The sequence below is a fragment of the Polypterus senegalus genome, chromosome 10 (assembly GCF_016835505.1).
Source record: "Polypterus senegalus isolate Bchr_013 chromosome 10, ASM1683550v1, whole genome shotgun sequence".
NCBI classification, from domain to species: Eukaryota; Metazoa; Chordata; class Cladistia; order Polypteriformes; family Polypteridae; genus Polypterus; species Polypterus senegalus.
This window is the reverse complement of record NC_053163.1, coordinates 31,371,236-31,393,315: the sequence shown is the minus strand read 5'-3', so window position 1 is coordinate 31,393,315 and position 22,080 is coordinate 31,371,236. Positions and strand designations below refer to the sequence as shown.

The 22,080-nt window shown below is 38.8% G+C and overlaps 1 protein-coding gene across 1 annotated transcript; it reads right to left on the bottom strand.

Moving 5' to 3' along the window:
- Positions 1-1,601: 1,601 nt before the first annotated feature.
- On the bottom strand, positions 1,602-10,952 carry LOC120538147 (myoglobin-like; the record flags this gene model as incomplete). Its single annotated transcript, XM_039767585.1, has 3 exons — positions 1,602-1,745; positions 2,688-2,907; positions 10,888-10,952. Coding segments are annotated over 3 exons (429 nt in total), but the record flags the coding sequence as incomplete, so codon positions are not given.
- Between the last annotated feature and the right edge of the window lie 11,128 nt (positions 10,953-22,080).

Here is a 22,080-nt window from a genome sequence, read left to right as displayed (position 1 = left end):
TTTCCAGGTGGGAGATCGCTCTGGAAGGGGGGTTGTTGGGCTTTTTAGGCAGAGTGGGGGTGGATCAAGTTGTCATTGTCCCTGTTGGAAGAAAGATTCGAGTTGTCTTTCAGATCTCCAATCCAAATTTAGAGTTTGGTACAAGGCAGAGGAGCAGAACTGACACAGTAGTCCTCTCTGAAGATTGCCTGCACCACGTTCCAGTCCATTTAAAGATGGAGATTAGAAAGCATAAAATGCATAGCTCAAATCTTGCTGTCAGGTAGACAGCTATAGGTTTTTGGGGTACTGTTCTGGCTGAGCGAGCACAAGTTATGTTTTCCACAACATCATGAAACAAACATTGAAACCCTATTAAAATTTTCCATCACATTGATGGAAGGCCTGTATCAAAACAAAGTCAGTTCATTTTATTCACTTAGGGCTTTCAAAATTCTCATTTCAGAAGAGATCTTACACAGCACAGTCCACCTTTGCCCAAAACCAACAATTTGAACATGTAATGAATGCCAAATCACTGTGGCTGTAGAAGAGTAGTTTAAGAGAATTTCTGTTAACCACAAAACGAGAAAATACTTTGAACAAAATCATACTCTGTAGTTGAGAAGTTCAGATAGTCTCAAGAGACTGTTGAAAGCGCTTAAAGTAGCTTTTGCATTAACATGCAGTCCATGGCTACAGTCACCAAAACAGACTTGATCAACCAACAATGTTGCAGACAAAGAGGCCACTGCAGAACATGCGTGAAACAAAGAAAGCTAAACCAAAGACCCTTTCTGGTTAGTTACTTTTCCTGTATTTGACTACCACTCCGAACTTGTAACTGACTTCTGCATTGCCACCCATGGAAACACCTGTATTATAGCCCAAGGATCTCTTCATAATATAAAAGCATCTAAAATGCTAAATGACCTAACAGAAACAAAAGTTTTGTTTAGTTGCAGTACTAAACTCATTATTGTAACTTACAATAAGTATAAATAATCTCAGCAAAAAAAAAAAACCCCAACCCCACACCACTTAACCAGCCAGCACTGAGACATCATAGCCAAATACACTTTCTGGATGACCAGGCAATTTCAGCTTTACCCCTTGGATGATGTGAAAAATCCAAACTGAGCAGTAAAAACCCTCACTCAAGGAGATGTGGAGAATGTTAGGGCTAGAGTTCCTCAAACAAAATCCCCACACTACCATTTCCTTGGATTTTAAGGAGATCAGACCACCTGTATCCTGTAGTTCAGGGTGGAGTGAACAGTTGGTTTAGTGGCAAAACTACTTCATTGAAGTGGTCAAACCAAATGGCAGAAAGGACCACAGAGATCTTTAAGTCCTCACTGTGGATCAGAGTTGCCTGCAGGCATTTAGACATTGGAGCCATGTCCAAAAAGTCTAAAGTGGATAGAAATCCTGGTCTTAATGACCATGCCCTGTCTGGAAAGGGCAGGTGTAGTTTCTAAACCTCCTAGAGAACTACTAATATACAGCCTATAAGATCAGTCAGTCAAATAGAAAACCCCAGGCAGTCCTTCACTTTAAGTTGTTTTATTCATACAGGAGCTCAAAAAGCATCTGACCAAGACAGTTTATACAAAATATGATCATTGACCAAAACCTAGCTCATCATAGCAAGCACCCATGTCAGTTTGAAACTCCTTCAGCACATTCTTCATTGCTGTTTGAGCATCAGGACCAAAGCCATCAATCTTCTCTGCTGCCATTATGACAATGACTTCACTGATGATCTGGAAAAAAAATAAAAATAAAAAAAATAAAACACACCACAATTACAGTTGCTAGCCTAATTCAGGCATTTGCTATAATGAGGCTTAGAAGGTTAAGCCATGGAAGTAGATGTAGACACTAAAATGCCTCATCTAGTACAGAATTCTAGGAAAACACTGAGGGCCCAATCAAGTAGCAGTTTGGACAGGTGTTCCTTCAAGAATTGAGAGCTATGCTTAGTCCAATATACTTTTTTTTTTAATGCCATTGTAAAGACCATTAACCAATTGTGCAACCAAAAAAGCTTGATGCAAGAGAAGTTTATAATTCAAGCTTTTATATGTTGGCTTATAACAAACCTCCCAAAAGCTCAATATTATATTGTTAATTAGTCAAGGACTGACCATTAGAACTAGTCCACTCCATACAGTCCCAAATGCAAATGGGGTCTATAGACTATAGAGGTTGGTCAATAAAATGCCTCAATTGAAGCTTTTAAACAAAAATGCAAACTTGAACCATTTTTCCTTTGAATTCACTAAAACTTGGAGGGGGGAAACTTGGAATATGGAAGCTTTGGTATACACCTTATACTTGATGAGCCTTTTTGGTAGCCAAACATTGCAATTCTAGCTAAGCTTCAGTACAAGGCAGGAATTTAACCAGCGACACTATTCAAAAAAATTAGTTTTCTGTAAATTAAAGCAACATCCAAGTCTTTATGACTCAGTTTGGAGACCATGAAATTTAAAGAGGGCTTTAAATGCATTCTTAAGGATAGGGGCAGAATGGGCAATTGCATTTTCATCAAGGCTACAGAAATGGGCTTCTCTAAACTAATTAACTTCCTGATTAAATAAAAACCTCAAAACACCAATTAAGCCCCAACTCCCAAACCCAGCACTATTACTACATTCTACTGTGCAATGCCATCAGATCAAGCCTTTATGACCAGCAAGTACCAGAAAGTTGACCCGAGGGATCTTGTGCTGCTGGGCATGACTTTTTGCCAGATCACTCACAAGTTCCTTGTGTTCCCGTTTCTTTTTCAGAAATTCTGTCAGCTTGCTGACAACAATTCCCCCATGGGTCTGGAGGTCAGGATTGTTCTGCAGTTGCTCTTTGGAAAGGGCAGCAAACTTGGGAAACAGCTTCTGAACATCTGGATTGGTCTCAAACAAGCTGAGAATGAGAGCAGGAAGAAAAATAAATACAATCCATTCACCTGCAATAACATGGGCATCTTAAGTTAATTCAAACTATTCAAAGCAAGAAAGGGTTTTTCACAAAAGCAGACAAAGCTCCACACGAAGTGTTTAAGGAGATCATGAGCAATCCACACTGGACTATCACACCACCCAGTCCGTCAAACGTTAAATCACTCACTGCACTCACGTTCTGCCTATTTAAATGCCAATACAAGCCTGGAGAGGATTGTGAACAATGAAGAGTGCAACACTAAAGACAATTTAGCCACAAAACCAGCAAAATAGTTAAGTCTTTAAAGTTAAAAAAGCCAAACATTTCAGACAAAAAGCAAACTGACTGAGAAATTCGTAAAATAAATAGAAAGTTACCGCTGAAGAATAATCTCTCCATAAAGCTTGGGATTAGCCTCCACGGGAGCCCAGAAACTTAGTACCTTGTTATAATCCTCAACACAAGCACACATCGTGGAGAGACAACGAAATATGCAATACTGAAACTCAGTTAACAAAACAAGAACACCAACAGCTGATTGCTTGCCTCACCCCCTCCTCTTTATGAACCGACTAAGCCCCCCCACCCCGGGCACGTGCGCCCTGCCAGCTGGAGAAGCCGCTGATTGAAGCGCCGAGACGCACACTGGTCTATTTAAAAGAAGGTCTCGTAAATCTATTTGTTTCTTTTAGGTTTTTCGGAGAACAATCTAAATCTATACTAATAAAAGGCCAAGCCCTCACTCATTCACTCACTCACTCACTCACTCACTCACTCATCACTAATCCTCCAACTTCCCGTGTAGGTAGAAGGCTGAAATTTGGCAGGCTCATTCCTTACAGCTTACTTACAAAAGTTTGGCAGGTTTCATTTTGAAATTCTACGCCTAATGGTCATAACTGGAAGGTATTTTTCTCCATTAACTGTAATGGAGTTGAGCTGGAATGACGTGGGGGGGCGGAGTTTCGTGTGACATCATCACGCCTCCCACGTAATCACGTGAATTGATTGTCAACGCAGTGCGTAGAAAACCAGGAAGACCTCCAAAAAGCGCTTAAGAAAACATGCAATATATAATTGAGAAGGCAGCGAAAAACAATAAGAAGCGAGCGAGTGACATATACTACCATATTCATGAGTATTGCTGCCTCGGAAAGAAAGAAAGGTGTAAACCTAAACTTTAAATTAAGTTCATAGACAGGCTACCTCTGGCGTTTCACATGCCCACAGGTAATGCGGGATACAAGTTTAATGAGAGGACGCAGGATATAAACGAGAGTTTTGATCACTTTGTAACTAAGTTAAAATTGTAGGTGAAGGGGTGTGCTTATGCAAATTCTGAGAGACTGTGTTTGTGGGGGATTGACAGTTAAGGTGGGTGGGGAGTCACGTCATCATCTCCCCTCCCATTCATCTAATTTCGGTCTGAGCTGAGCTCCGCGGCTAATGCCGTCTTTCGAAGCAACTTCGTCAGACTGCCACCAAATACTCACAGAAAAATCCACAAGTTAATACACACGCTATCTCTCGAGTTTCTCCACACTGAATCCTCCAGGCACTACTTACAAAAGGTCACATTGACAATCGTGTTACGTTATTTTTAAAATCTTTCCTTTTCTTAGCACAAGCACAGCTGAGAAGCTTCGATGCATGTGCTCCATAACGCGTTAAAAAATAATGCATTTAATCACACTTTGCATTACAAGCAAAGGGAGCTTTTGTCAATGCATGATTTCCTGGTACACCGATTACATTGATCAGCGCATCCCGATTCATTTTACCCTCGCACCACCTTAGTTTGAGAAGAATTATGAAAAAATATGAGGTTAACACAGAAAAACATCACCAATTCAAGCTTTATGAATAATCGATTCGCCATCAATAATTGTTTTGGTTAAGCCATCCTCCTTCCATTTTATAATTTTTCCGCCACTAGCCATGATTAAATGAACGGTAAATAAAGTAAGAGCAAAGCGAGGGTGACTTATTTAGGCAGGCATATATATGACAGCAACACTCATGACAATGTCAATCATGTTACGTTATTATTAAAATGTTTCCTTTTCTTTTCATTACTTCTTTAACACACTACTTCTCCGCTGCGAGGCGCGGGGATTTTGCTATATATATAATATATGAATGACCTCCAAAGAGCGCTGAGACTTTTGATATCATGAACGTGTCTGCAAAACTGTGGTCTCCTGCCCAGCAAAGTCGAGCAGCCAGCGCGCGCGCATAGCTGTGCCGGCCTTTGAAACACTGACTGCGCTTCTGCTTTAGGTCAAAGTGAGCACTTTTAATTTTTTTCATCCTCCCCCTGCGCTATAGCCCAGACAAGTGCAAACATGGGAACCCTTTTCTACACCACGGAAAAATAATATTAAGGCGATTCACACTTTCTTTTGCACGTATACGATTGTGAGGTCATCACCTCGGATTATGAAGACACGCACACGAGTGGAGGACTGACAGTGCCATCACAGCCGATTAATGGCAGGTACGTCTCACCAGTCTACACAAGACCCACGCGACTGTCCCCAAAAGGCGATCATAACGTCAGCGAACACATCTCTCTATACTATATAAAAGAAAAAGGCAACTTTCCTTTCTTTACACCTTTTTTCCTTTTATCCCAAACCAAAGCCTTTCTCTCTTAACACTGCAGAGGACACAAAACTAATTTTCTTTAAATGCCGGTAAGGCACATTACCAGAGGCACAAATTTGAACGTTCACATAGAAAATGTAATTTCTATACCACAGCCGTCGTGTAGCGCCTTTCAAAAGGGATCTACTACCGAGAGATGATCCATATACATTTTAGCTGCTGTTAGTTACTTACCTGTTGTGTTACACAGTCTTTAAAATGTAGTTTACCCAACCACTCCAGTAGTGCTCAATGTACCTGTACTTCTTAAAACGTTAATGTTTTACTGTTTAATAACTTATAGACTATATTTTATTATTTTTCCCTTGCACTCAGTGACCAAAGCTATACACACACATATAGACACATACAAACATACACACAAGTATATATATGTGTATATATGTATCTATGTGTATATATATATATACACACACACACACCCCTATCTACATTATATATATATATATATATATATATTATATATATATATATATATATATATATATATAGATATATATATATACACACACACACACATACATACATACATACATACATACATACATACATACATACACACATATATATAATTTGTGTGTGTGTATGTATGTATGTGTGTGTATATATGATGTAGATAGGTATGTATATATATATGTGTATATGTAGATATGTGTATATATATATATGTATGTATGTGTGTGTGTGTGTGTGTGTATATATATATATATATGACAGCAGCAATCCAAGCTTTGAGAAAACAGTAAAAAGGAGGCGTGTCAGACGTCGTGGTACATTTTCTGATGCAGCTACGAAAACAACTTCGTGACGCTGCCGCCAAATACACAAAACAATTACTTTGACAATCATGTTACATTATTTTTAAAATGTTTCCTTTTCTTTTTCATAACTTCTTAAACACATGACATCGCTGCGAAGCGCGGGTATTTTGCTATATATATATATATATATCACAGCGACACTCATAACAGTGACAAAACAATTACATTGACAATCATGTTACGTTATTTTCAAAATGTTTCCTTTTCTTTCTCTTTCCTTCTTTAACACACTACTTCTCCGCTGCCAAGCGCGAGTATATATATATATATAGATAGAGATATATATATATAGATAGATATGAGAACAACACTCATATCAATGACAAACAATTACATTAACAATCATGTTACGTTATTTTTAAAATTTTTCCTTTTCTTTTTCGTACCTTCTTTAAAACACTACTTCTCCGCTGCGAAGCGCGGGTATTCTGCTAGTGTATAAATATAAATAAATAAAAAATAAGGATATACTTCAATTTACTAATATATGAGTATCTTACAATTTAAAACTAGTATGATTAAAATAATCTCCTAACAAGCAGGCATCCTTTAGCAGGATCAAGCATGCAACTATTAAATATATTAAAATCTCATACATAAAGTGAACTATTTCTGGAACTGTTTATTTATCTTTTAAAGGTCATGAGAAATAAAATTCAATATCCCAAAGACGAGTTTGTTTTACTAATGAAACCCAGAACCATTTTCGTTCAGGATGTTCTTGTCATAATTAATAAAAACATTTATTTGATTGGCAGATTTACCCAAAGCAACTCACATCAGCGGAAAACATAATCGAGTAATATTAGGCGAAGGCCTTTTTGTTCCGCAGGTGTAATAGGGCAGATAACAAAAGTTGATTGCCTCACGTGAAAAGAGGTAATAAGTAATAATTTACAATTGTATTATAAGGTAATTAAACATAAACAACAAACACAGAGCTTAGGTGTTTCTTTTCACTTTCAGTCGATTAAACAGATAATTACAGAACAGATTTGTTTTCAATTGCTTCTTGAATACATTGCGTGAGTCAGGAGTTCAGATGGAGGTGGGTAGCCATCTGGGAATTACACAGTAAAAGAGTCCGGAATGAGACTCACCAGACTGTTCACTGGCAGACCTGAGAAGGCGAGAAGGAGCATAACACCTCACCAGTGTCTCCATATGCATATTGTAGATGCTGACCCACTGACTACTCTGTAGGCAAGCATCAGGGATTTGAGCTTAATGCATGCTGCTACAGGGAGCCAATATAGAGATCTGAAGAGAGAAGTGACATGTGCCCATCTCAGCTGGTTAAATACAAGACGTACAGCATTCTAGATCATCTGCAGTGGCTTGACAGCACATGCAGGTACTCCTGCCAGAAGCGAGTTGCTATAGTCCAGAAAAGATAAGACCAGAGTCTGGACCAGAGGTTGTGCTGCATATTCACAGATAAGGTCTGATGTTGTGGATGTTGTACAGCGTTAACCTGCACGAATGAGAAACAGTGGAAATGTGGTCAAAAAAAGATAGCTGCTCATCAGTTGCCACCTTAAGGTTGCATACAGACTTGGCAGGTGTTAGCAACAGTGAGACAAACTGTACAGAGATGGAGAGTTGATCAGACAAGCTGGGCAGGATCACATTAACCAGTTTTTTTTCAGGTTGCGCTGTAGATGATGACCCTTCATCTAGGTTGAGATATCAGTAAGACATGCAGAGACTCTAGGTGATACTGCATCGTCAGCCAGTGAGAATGACAGGTATATCTGTATATGTATATCATCAGCATAGTACTGAAAAGAGAACCCATGGGATTAGATAATGGCACCTAGTAAGGTGGTACGGAGAGAAAAGTAAAAGATCTTGCATGATCCTTGGGGTGCCCCAGTGCACGTCTGGTGTGCTTTTGACAACTCTTCTCACTAGGAAATGCTATAGGATCTGCCCGAGATGTAGGACTCAAACCATCTAAGAGCATTTCCAGTGATGGGTCAGAGAGGAAGGCAAGAAGAATCTTATTGACTGTGTTAAAGGCAGAAGAAAGATCCAGCATGATCAGGACCAACGATATGTCGGTAGCTGGCCAACCACAGTTGTTAAAGCCTTCTCAGTTGAATTGTTCCTCTTGAAGCCATATTGGTTGATATCAAGCAATCTATTCTGTAAAAGGAAGTAAAACCTTAACATCTTTTGAAAAAGGTGGTGGCGCCATTTCAGTCAAGTCTTGATACCTTCTGAATAAAGTGTTGGTGCTATTTGGCCCTCAACACCATTCAGAAGGTTTGAAAACAAATATTAAACAGAAAAAATAATGTTTGAAGGTCAGAAGACAAGTTATTAAAAATATTAAAATAAAAATAATTCAAACAAATGACATTTTTTAAGATTGAAATTCAGGTCTCCTATATGAATTGGGCATCTTTAAAGATTGTAAGAAAAGTTAACAAAATCAGCAATCATCTTTAAAAATCGAAAAACAAAGTTGCATGCATATTCATTTCTAAAAAAACGGGATACATTTTAAAATTATAAGACAAGTTATTAGATTTAAATTATCATCTGCTACAAACAAATATAGGCGGCCTTTAAAGTTCACGAGAAAAACCTTAACATTAAAAACAAGAACTCCATCTCTTTGCAGCATGTAATTAAGCATGCATCTATTAACCTAATTTGAAAATGTCCTACTGTTTATATCAAGATAGACAAACAACTTTTAAAGAGCATAAGGAAAGTTATTAAAATACACATGTCATTCTAAGAAATATGAAAGTCTTAAACCATAAGTGGTCGTTTATTTTAAAAACTCAAAAGCTATCACTGTACAAAGCATTTCTGCCTGCACAAGTGGTTTATATTTTTCTAAAAACAATTTATTCGAAGTATTTACATATTGTATTTGAACTAGATGTAAGAACCCAAAAACTGACTTTTGAATGAACAAATTTCACCGCCGTCCCGGGAAGGAGGACATCAGCACCTTATTACCTATGAGCTTTCTTCCTAATGTCCAGGTCGTGTCGCTCTGAAAGACAGACCGTAGAAAAGCTCATCTTTATCCGACTAGTAACACGTTCTTTCCAAATAGTGGTCATTTTTCTTTTTTTTTTTAACTGCTGCAATGGAAAATAAAGAAAAAAATACCTTTTGTTATTGCAGTGTAGATTATTGAAATAAGATAGTGCCTGTTGAATGATGATCTTTTTAAATCCATTTTCCAATTAGACAGTTCCAACAAATTGGTCAACTGACAGACTCCAAGTCACCCGGAGGTGAGTTTTCAGATTTTTTAAACGAACGACTGTTTCTATTTATGTCACTCCCACTTTATAAATGAAGTATTTTTCTTATTCCAGAGGTTTGCAATTTTTGGCTCATTGATTGCAGAAAGAATGAGTTTGTTCTATTACTTTTAAATAGAATTTTTCTTTATATGTACGTACAGTCTTATTACTGTATTTTTTGACTGTAGAAGAATTGGAAGCCGAGCTGTCTATTCTTATATCTAACTTATTTACAGTTACAGGAGGTAATCATTAGCACGGATTGCTATTTTGAGACTAAAAGTCCAGTATCAGCTAAGAAAGATAAATCATTCCTGGAACCCTGTAACTACTACTTTAAACTATGGGGTGTGTAGGCAAAAATAATGCTCTGTAGGTTTTAAATATGTTTTACAGAAACCTCAGACCCTAAGAAGAGCGATCAGTTGAGTTATTTGTTCAAGTGTGGTGATGAATGTTTGTTTTAAAGAAAACTATGTGTTGTTTGCTTTTCAGAACCACCACCGCCAGGCTTACTGACACAGACGCTTCAAAATTCACCGCAGCTCAATCACCTGGATTTCTTAGACAAATATTATGGGGAGTCCAAAAGAACTGCCACCCGCACTAAGGCTGACGACCTGAAGGCTGAAATGGACCGTGTTCTGCCGAATTTTGAAAGTGATTTACTGGACCTTTTACCCCTCCCTCATGATTTGTGTGAAAAGTTTATTTTTTTATGCAATTTTGGAAAACTCGTCCCCACAATAATGGCAAGTGGGAGCTGCAATGAAAACAGCATCACAGGAGTTAAAAACAGGAAAAGGTGTTTAAATGAGGACTTGGGGTTTGAGAGTGGTAATCTGTAAAATCAAAATGTAAAGCACATGGATAATGTGATAGATGTAATAATAGTTGATGTTGATCTGTGAATGTGAGAGCTAATTTTAATGCCTTCATTAATTTACATACAGGACGCGATAACAGGAGTTGGTGTTTTTTGCAGAAGTTGTTGTACATGTCTATGACTGTTCAAGTAAAGAGTTACACTTTTCCATAGAACATGTCGCTGAGTTATTGGAACCCACAATAAAAACAATACAATAGATATTATGAGAGTTCCTTCACCAGTGACCACTCCCGTTAACGTTGACCAGCTTAACTGCCTTTTAAAAATCATGTGCACGGTAGCAACACAGGATGAAATGTTAGAAAGAGCTCACCAGTCTTTGACGGACAATATGAAAGCACAAATGGTCCATGGTTTAACAAGCACCACAGGTTCTACCAATGGTCGGCCTTTTCTTCCAGCTTTTCAGAAGGCTGTCACTTCTGCCTCAAAGAGTCAAATGTTTACATCTTCAGTCACTCAGCGTATGGCTCCCTCATCTACTGTGTTTCTTCTGTCTCATCTGCTTCAGTTGTGTCTTGGCTGTGCCTGTTTCAGTTGTGGCTATTGCCTCTAGTGATAATGATGAGAAAGTGTTTCAAAAATTGATAGATCGTCATTTAATAATCATCATCATCATCATAATAAGTTACATTTATTGAGTAACTTTCACAAACCCAAGGTCGCTTTACATATAGAGTAAAAAAAAAATTACACAGATTACACAAAAGTTCACAGAAGAGGAAAGTTTTCAGTTGAGATTTAAAAGTGCAGAAAGAGGAGCAATCTCAGAGAGACTGAGGAAGAGAGTTCCAGAGTTGAGGGGCCATAGCACTGAAGGACCTGCCTGCCTCCCAGGATGAAGAGTCTGGTGTGTGGGACAGTAAGGAGATTACTGCTCGGGGACCTGAGAGAGTGACAAGGAGTGTATGGAGCTAGGAGCTGAGTGAGCTAGAAGTTGGGATTTTGGACCTACCAGTAACATTTCAGTTTTATTGGCATTAAGTTTGAGAAAGTTATTTTTCATCCATAGCTTAAGATCAGTGATGCAGTCAGTGAGTGTGCTGGGAGGTGAATCTGTAGGGGAGTCTTTACTAAGATATAACTGTATATCGTCTGCATAAAAGTAGAAGTTAAAGCCATATCTGCGAATAATCTAACCCAGAGGAAGGATATAAAGTAGAAAAAGTAATGGTCCAAGAACTGAACCCTGAGAGACACCACGCGAAACAGGTGAGGTGGAGGATTTTTATCGGCCGAGTGTGATAAGCTGTTGCCTATTAGAGAAATATGATGTGAGCCATTGAAGGGCTAAGCCAGAGATGCCTACAGCAGAGAGACGTGACAGGAGGATTTCATGATTAACAGCGTCAAATTCTGCACTTAAGTCAAGAAGGAGGACCAGTGAAGATCATTAACTACATGGAGAAGAGCTGTCTCTGTGCTGTGTACGAAAGCCAGACTGAAAAGGCTCATACAGTGTATTGTCTCGAAGAAAATCATGGAATTGTGTAGCAACCACGCATTTCATCACCTTAGCCAAAAAGGGAGATTAGAGATAGGCCTGTAACTGGAGAGAAAGGAAGGATCCAGGTCAGGTTTTTTTAAGGATTGGGATAACTGCAGCAGTTTTGAGGACAGTAGGGACAGAACTTGAAATGAAACATGCATTTACCAATGAGGCAACAGGAATACTACAACCCCAAATCAGAAAAAGTTGGGACAGTGTGGAAAATGTGAATAAAAAAAAAAAAAGCAAGTTATAAATTCTCAAATTTTATTTCATTGCAGACAGTATGAACACAAAATAATTCATGTTTTTTTTTGTCAACATTATTTGATTTGTAAATAAATATCCATTCTTGCCATTCAGGCTTGCAACACATTTCAAAAAAAGTTGGGACAGTACAGCATTTACCACTTTGTACAGTTCCCCTGTCCTTTAACCACACTTAAAAGACATTTAAGCATTGAAGAAATCAAGTGACTAAGTGTTGCAGGTGTTAGTTTGTCCCATTCTTCCTGCAAACAACGTTTTAGGTGCGCAACAGTACGGGGTCTTCGTTGACGCATTTTTCATTTCAAAATGCGCCAAACATTTTCTATAGGAGACAGGTCAGGGCTGCAGGCAGGCCAGTCAAGCATCCGCACCCTCTTCTTACGCAGCCATGCCTTTGTTATGCGCGCAGTATGTGGTTTGGCATTATCTTGCTGAAATAAGCATGGGCGTCCCTGGAAAAGACGTTGTTTTGAAGGCAGCATTTCTTCCTCCAAAACTGAGATAAACTTCTCAGCATTGAAGGTGCCATCGCAGAAGTGCAAGTTACCTTTGCCGAAGGCACTGACACAACCCCATACCATGACAGACCCTGGCTTTTGGACTTGTATCTGGTTACAGTCTGGATGGTCCTTTTCCTCTTTGGTCAGCAGCACATGGCGTCCATTTCTTCCAAAAAAGATGTGAAAAACCGATTCTTCTGACTACAATGCACGTTTCCACTGCACAATGGACCATCCCAGATGCCTCCGAGCCCAGAGAAGTCGACGGCGCTTCTGGACACTATTTATGTAGGGCTTCCTTTTGGCACAGTACAGTTTTAGCTGGCATTTCCTAATGTAACTACGTACTGTAGTGCTCGAGAGTGACTTCCTGATGTATTCCTGAGCCCACGCAGTTATATCATTTATTGATGAATGACGGTTTTTAATGCAGTGCCATCTGAGGGCTCGGAGATCACAGCCATTTAGTTTAGGCTTGCGCCCTTGGCCTTTGCGCATGGTAATTTCTTTAGATTCCCTGATTCTTTTCACTATGTTATACTCTGTAGAGGGAGAAATGCCCAAATCTCTTCCTACTTGTCTTTTTTCTTCATTATTTCAAAGATTTTTGCCCGCACTTGGTGGCAAACTGGCGATCCTCTGCCCATCTTTGCTCCTAAAGGAGTAGGCCTTTCCTCGATGCTGCTTTTGTACTGAATCATGATTGCAATCACCTGTTAACATCACCAGTTTCAAATCACATCATTATATAGTTATTATACCTCATTACTACCCCTGAATTGCCCCCATCCCAACTTTTCTTGGAATGTGTTGCAAGCCTGAATGGCAAGAATGGATATTTATTTACAAATCAAATGATGTTGACAAAAAAAAAAACATGAATTATCTTGTGTTCATACTGTCTGCAATGAAATAAAAGTTAAGGGAAATTTGTAAATTACTGCTTTATTTTTTTATTCACATTTTCTACACTTTCCCAACTTTTTCTGATTTGGGGTTGTAAATATGGACGAGCATTTCTTAAGCAGAGAAGTGGGGGCAGGATCAAGCAGAGATAATGCTGAAATAAGACACACTTTAAATTTGGCCGATGCCCTATGAACTAGAATCTTATGAGGAGGTGTTTAATAATCTTCATGAGACATTGCAAGGAATTCTGGAGTAGTTTTTCTGGTACTTTAAATCCAAATGATGTCGTACTGTTCGAATTTTTTACAGATTCCCTGTCCATTAGCGTTTTGATACAGATGATTGGAACAGCTCTTTGTATAGAAGACTTTCTTCAACAGATAGAGAATCATCAGAGTCATGTTAATGGTAGTAATGCAGATTGTTTGGTCACCTAACGGTGGTGTTAACAGCATTTGCAAGGTCACCACTCTACTTAATCATGAAATAAAAAGAAAATGAGCCATTTAATTATTTTTTATAATTATGGGAATTGGATCTGCTTTGTCTCTTGTCTGCTTGTCTTAGTGGAACCCCAGTATAGACAACATCCACAGTTATGCCTGCAGGAAGCGTACAACCTCCAGAGCGGGGCTGGACTATCTGAGCATGGAAAAGTGTCCTTCACAGATGATAAGAAATTTGAAAACTGACTAATATTAAGATTGTTGTCTGGGTACAGATGCCCTAGAAATGAGTCATTTTTAAAGTTTGAAAGCTCCCATGGTAGAAACCCTAAAATAATTTTTGTTTTTTGCATGATAGTCATTATTACAGTATTCTGAATCTAAAGGGGTTTCTGTGTGTCATATATTTGTGTGACTACTATTACCCAAGATACCACTCAACCCTTAGCCACTGCTGTGAAGGACACTGCAATGTCTGTTTTTCTCCCAACTGCAGACAGATTCTAGAAAAGATTATTCAGCATACATGTACTTATTGAAATCGTTACTGCAGATCTCAATTTTGTTTTATAAAACACACCACCGCTAAATTTAATGAAAAGACCAATGATACAGAAACAGCTTACGACAATGTAATGTGTCCCATGTGTTACAAAACCTAACAAATGTCTCTCTAAGGAATGTTGCATTTGTAAATGAGGCAGAAAAGCATCAATGCTTTATAAAAATGTGTTTTATGATTTTGAAAGTAGGAAACAAGCAGGAGTACATATTCCAAATTATATATACTGTATGTCCTTGGAAAATTTGGTTCTGTGCTGGGGAAGACTGTGTATACCAGGTCTTTGGCAGATACTGCTAGGCCTAGTATCAAGGCTATACCTTGAGAGCACACAATTCGAATGGTTATGATGGGTACTTTTTAATGCAGTATTTGATTGAAAACGGAGTAAAGCCTCAGGTTACCACTCAAGGAAATAAGTTGATATGCTTCACAGATTCAATTTATCAATTATTTCTTATTGAGTCACTTAACTTCATCCATATGAAGTTGAGTGCCTTGCCTACAGCCATGGGATTTGAAGCGCTACAGCTGAAAACCAGGATATTATCAGCCCCAATCCTGAGCCTGAATGTTATGGTGTGCAGACCCTGATGATGAAAGAAAAAGATTTTCTTTGCCTGGTATGAGAGTGTCAAACATGGGGTTTTTCATTTTAAAGAGGACTTTAAAAATGATGTAGAAATTCTTAGAACTGCCTGTATCGAATTTAGAGATAAGGTCATCAACATTGGCAGTACTGACCTGTTTCGATGTAAGACCCTAGCCTCTCAGTGTATGGCAATGTACAGGCAAAACTGCTTGCCACCAAAATCTATTGGCATAATTCCTTCTGATCATTATCTCAGTAGTCAGAAAAACTTTTCTAATGCCTCTGTATCTCTCTGAAACAGAAAAGCTGAATATTCAGCACAACCTAAACCTTGGGGAGGTAAAGAAGGTTTCCTTTTTTTCTTGATGGCTATGCAAAAGTTAATGATGTTCGGACAGCCTTTGCTCCTTGCTTTTACCATAGCTATCCAGAATGCTGTGACCATCCTTTAACTGAATTGACTTATGTGATTACATATCAAAAGTTTGTGTAAATTGGAAATGTGCTCAATGCCCATATAACCTGGGAACACAAATGGATGACGATGAAAAAAAAATATTACCTAAAGCTACATCCTTTCTTAAAACACTGCGTTTTCCCTCTGTGTATAAATGACTTTGCCTTCTGATATTTTTTAACAGTTGTGAAGTTTGGATTTTATATCTTAAAGTAATTAATCACATTTAGTACATTTACTATGTGATTGAAAGGTATTTTCCAGTAACCTAGGGTTGCTGGAACAGGATGCAAGAAGACTACGTTAGGCTGTCGGCAGGAAACTATATGTTTTATTTACTGAATGAGAAAGGAAGCTGCCTTCAGCTTCTGTGCTGACAAAGAAAGGAGCTGAAAATGGCAAAGCTTACATGCAATGCTGGGAATTAATGATCTGTCATAGGAGAATTGTATATGTTTTTGCTGACCTTGCTTACTTATAATTTATTATGGTTAATTTCACCTTTTGTCTGGTTACCAACTGGACGCAACCAATGATGATAACAAACGTTGTATGATGTAAGTAAGGTAATTTTTTAACTAGCAGAAAATGGCGTGCTTCTTGTTACGGTGTGCTGTGTGCATCTAGTTGCAGCATCCTGTAATAGGAGTACTCCCTCTTTGAAGAGAATAAATGGTTTATGATTTAAACTTCCTCCTGCCTTCTCGTAGAGGTTTTGGGTCAGCCGGGGGTGATGGTAATTACTACCACTGTCTGTAGTAAGATCAAACTGCAAGAAATGGGGTTACACTGTTCCAAAAAGGAAGACAGACCTTGCATCTACATCAGCAAAACACACGATCAAGAGAAAGTGGAGGAATTTGAGCACATTATAAAAAAATTGCTCTCAGGCCTGCCCAATGCGCACACATAAAAAAGATGGGATGGGATACTGTCTATAATGCTTCAATGTCATGTTTTGACAAGAAAAACAGCAAATAAGCAGATTGGTTTGAAGCACACCCTTTGAGATTCACTCTGGAAGCAAATAAAGTCTGCTCCAGCAAAAAAAAAACCCACAGGTCCTTTGTACTATCTGCAGTAAGGTTCAACAGTGTGACAGGCAATGTGTCAATGGCTGCTGGCTCAAGCTCTACTCCCAGATCCAGACTGTACCCGTTACAGGCAATGTTAAGGGGATGTATGATGGAATTAAGCTAGCGCTTGGTCCAACACAGAAGAAAACTGCTCTTCTGAAGTTTTCCACAGGTGAATTTATTCAGGATAGGGCACCACAGTTGGTGTGTTGAGTGAAGCACTACTCTGAGCTTTATGCCTGGGAAAATGGGGTTGCTGAAGATGCCCTGAATGCTTTTGAGTGCTTACCTGTTGTGGAGGAGCTTGACAGAGAACCTACCCTTGAAGAACTCAGCAAGGTTCTGGAATCCCTTGGCTCTGGTAAAGCATTGGGCAAAGATGTAATCCCAGCTGAGGGCTTGAAATGCTGTAAAAGCACCATCATTACTGAATTACATGAAATCATGTGCCTCTGCTGGAGGGAAGGTGCAATTTCACAAGACATGAGAAATACCAGCATTGATACTCTTTACAAAAACAATGGTGACAAGAGCGATTGAAATAACTACCTGGACATTTCACTTCTCAGCACTGCTGGGAAGCTCTATGGTTAAGTTACAGGGAGAAGGTTACAAGTCCCTGCATAGTGAGTCTACCCAGAATTACAATGCAGATACCATGCCAACAGGTCAATAATCAACATGGCTTTCTCCCTTAGACAGATTCAGGAGAAATGCAGGGAACAAACACAGTCGCTCTTCATTGCCTATTAGATCTTAGAAAGGCCTTTGACCTTGTCAGCAGGGACAGTCTCTTCAGAATTCCACCTAAGAATGGATGCCCACCTAGGCTCCTTAATATCATCATATCATTCCACAAGGACATGAAGGTCACAGTGGTCTTTGGTGGCTTAACATCTGACACCTTCAACATTTAAAGTGTAGTAAAGCAGGGTTGTGTTCTATCCCCCAAACTGTTTGGGATCTTCTTCTCAGTTCGATTGACGGATGCCTTCAGATCTTTCATGGACGGCACCTACCTTCACACCAAGTCAGACTGAAAGCTTTTTAAACTCTCCAGTGAAAGGTCTAAAACCATGGTTCAGGTGAAGTGCTTGAATGACTTTCTTTTTGCAGACTAGGGGGCTCTGCTCCCTGCTCGCTTTGCTCACCCATCCCCAGGTTTGGTTTACCAGATATACAATTTAGAGAGATTGTTATTTTTATGTGAATTGTTACATATGCATTATTTTCACTTTTACTTTAAAACTTTTGTAAAAACAATACTTGTCTTTTATTTCCGGCTCTGGGCGTGGTTAAATCTCTCTCTTGCAGGACGTATTTATCTTCTCACTTTGTGAAGGGGGGGGCGGCTGAACACACGCTAAGGAGATGCCATCAGATCAGCTGCCGTCTTTCTGCTGCTGCTGCTGGCGAGCTGGATGTTCTGCTTGTTGCGCTGCGCGTCGATCATTTCAAAGCCTGTTTAGCATCTGTCCTTTTGCCACTTTGTGTCTCTACTGCTCGCATTGTGAAGTGGTTGGGGTTTTGGTTGCTGAATGCACGCTAAAGAGAAGCGGTCAGTTCAACTGCTGGTTTGCTGCTGCTGCTGGCGAGCTGCATGTTCTGCTTGTCACTTGTCGTTGTTTTAAGATCCGGGAGCACATAAAGTGTGTCTGCCAAAAGCATTCCAACAACTGCTAGGTTAGATGTTCATGTACTTGTTTTAAATGTTGTCGCACAGCTTTGTTTCACGTGATGTCAAATTGTCTTCCGAGAAGATCACGTCTCATCTCCGTAGTCTCTCTCCCTTCCAAGATTCTTTTTACAATAGAGATAACACAGCAATTACCGCTGACTCAGCTGATGACCTCCAACTACTTCTGGAGTGTTTCAGTGGAGCTTGTGTTGACTCACTATTAGTCTGACAAAAACATGTCATGGGGAGAACATGAACTATTCATCAAACGTCAAAATCTCCAACCATGAACTGGGGGGTGTCCGTGACTTCATGTACCTGGGCTCAGTCACCTCTGACTCCCTACCACTTGAAGCCAAGTTAAATAAACATATTGGTAAGGCTGCTACTACCATGTCTAGACTTAACAAAAGAGTGTGGGAAAACAGCAGGCTGACAGAACACAATAAGGTCCAAGTCTGCAAAGCCTGGGTCATGATCACCCTTCTTTATGGCAGTGAAACTTGGATACTGTGTGCCAGGCATGAGCAAAAGTTCAACACCTTTGACATGCTCTACCTCCAGTGAATCCTCAACATATCTTGCTAGGACAAAATCTGCAGCAATACTGTCCTCAAGAGGGCTAGGATCGGTAGCACATACATACTCCCAAAGCAAAGATGGATGTGCTGGCTCAGATATGTCACTCAGATGGGTGTAGGCCGATTACCCAGGGACCTATTGTACAGAGAACTGGTAAATGGGAAAAGGCCTGCAGGCAGACCACAGCTGCAATTCAAAGATGTCTGAACGAAAGACAGAAAGTGCTTAAGCATAGACAAAGACACATGCAAAAGCATGACAGCAATCCTGAAGACAGGTGGTGCAAGAAACGTCTTTTTCGTTTCGAAGAATTACTCGGCCAACAGACAAGGTGAAACATCCAAGAAGAAAGGCTAAACTTCTGACAGAAAAACCAGCATCAGAATTTGCCTGAACCAAGTGCAGTAGAGATTTTTATTCCCACATAGGCCTGCAAAGTCATAACAGATGCTGCATTAGAAGCTTAACACAGCTCTCAACTCCATAGTCAACTGGACTGATGGATGCCTGGAACATATGGATTCCAAAATAATATTTAATGAGGTGTTAAGCCTGTTTCATTGGGGGTATCCCTTATCAACAATAATGCTAGCAGCAAAACAGAAGGTTATTGAATCCAGTCTTGGCTTGTCTCTCAGTCAACATGTTTTTTAATTTGTCAAAGTGAAATCTGAAGGTGGTAAGTACAAAGTTCAAGCTTCCATTCATTGTATCCATTGGAAATGTGTTTGCTCCAAAATGAAATGCAGTCCAGCATCTTTCAACATTGCAATAATATACATATGCATGTGGTGCATTTAATTTGGTTTTATCAAGTTGTAATAAAAACATATGAACCAAATGATCAATTGTTGAGGGATGTCCCACTTCTAAACATTCATCTCCGATCATATTTTATTGCTGCTGCTGATTGCATAAATCGTGTCTGTTTCAAGTTCTGGCCTACCTGGCACACTTATTCGTTCAGCATCTTTATGTTTTTGGCATTGATATGCTGAGTGATATCTCTGAATACTCCATATGTTTGACAAATCAAATTGTTGTACTCAGAAACAAATAAATATTTTCAGAATTCGAAATTCTCTCTAGTGTTCTTTTTTTAAACAAGTACAAACATATAATCATTTTTGCAGATTAAGCATATGGCAAAAGCAAACCATGCCAAAACTAAGCAACATGATATCATACTGTACATGTGCAATTCCTAAATTGTAAGCTTCACGTCATAAACTTAGAATATCGGATTGGTTTGATATTTCTTGTTTTAAACATAAATGATGTATACACTTCAAATTAGTCTTTTTACCAAACCATGAATACTGCTTTGCTAATTGATGAGTTATGTGTAAAATATTAGACAAATTGGAACTTTTTAAAAATAAATTGGAACACCAAAATGAAGCAAGAAATACGTGACTGGTCCAGGAATGTGGCTGTCTAGTGGCTCTAGTTCAGGCTGGCACTCTTAACCTTGTATTCCATGGTATCATTTAGGGAGGTGCTACAATAATATACTGTCTCTAAGAGCTGCTACAACTGTGTGTAACACACTTTCTGTGTTTATGGGGTGATCAAATGTTCATGGCATCTATTTAGGATCTAAGACTTTGCCTGGGATGTGTTCTGTTACCTCTTGTTTTCATTGTTTTCATGATATTCATGGACTGAATACTGTATAAAGGTACTGTTGAGAGACAAGCGAGAATTCAATTTGGTTTCCTTCATATTTAGGATAATGTTCTATTAGCCTCATTGAGCTAAACTTTTTTGTTGAGAATAGGTAAGCTGAATGTGACATGACTAATACAATGGTCAGCTCTTACAAACCTGAGGTCATCGTCCTCCCACTGTAAAAGAGTGGCCTGCTCCTTGCCTGCTAGAAAATTCAGCTGCCCCAGGTGGATTGTTTAGATACCTGAAGTGCCCATAATATTGGTGCAGTGGCTGCAACAACAAGATAATTAACACCATCTTAATAAATTATTTACCTACTGGTATACAATGCAGATAGTTTTGAAGCAGGTATTAATCTAGTTACAGCTCTAAAACATAAAAAAGTAGAAAAGTAGAAAAACAACCAAATGTAAGTATTTAGCAAAGTGTAACTTGTGCACTTACTAAAGTAATAAAGACAGTAAAACTAAATCAATATACTGTATATACTACAAGAAAGGAGAGAAGGGTAGAATCATATTTCAAGCAGAATGTCACCATAAGGCATAGCTTCTGAATTGTAGATATCTAGTGTAAATGCAGTTCATTGGGCTATTTAGAAAGTCCATATACAGGAGGTAATCCTTGAAAGTTTTTATAATATAATACAGTAATTTTCTTCATCCAGCCAATGAACTTTCAAGCATAGCTATTCTTCAGGGCAGTAATAACATAATCACTAATACTCATATGTCCTTAATTAAATTCCAAAAATCTCTTTATAGCCAATTTAAATCTAACTTTTGTAATCCTCAAGAAAAACCTCTAAAGAATAATACTGGGATTCTTGTGTCATATAGAGATCATGCCTACTCAAGATGCTGTCCATCAAGTAAGGTAGTAATAAAGGTGACTTTCGCCTTATCTGTGACACACGTTTGAAACTGTAAATCAAATACTAACAAGCATGGATTAAGAGATTCTCTGCAATTCATTTGTTCCCCTGCAAATCGAAACAGATGTGGGTGTTGGGGGTATTCTATTTGTACAGGTTCCATGAACCACCATCTGTGATCTTAGAGCTCCCCCGTGTGTCCCTGTCTTATGAGGGACCAAACAGGCCATAAATCATATATTTTTGAACGGATATAGTTGATGCACAAACCGATAATATATGGACACGAACCAATATAGCTCATATGAATAAAAAACAGTATTGTTCACACGCACAACCAATTAAGTATGCACGCAAACTGATAGTAATTATTCATAAACCAATGGTGCTCACATGT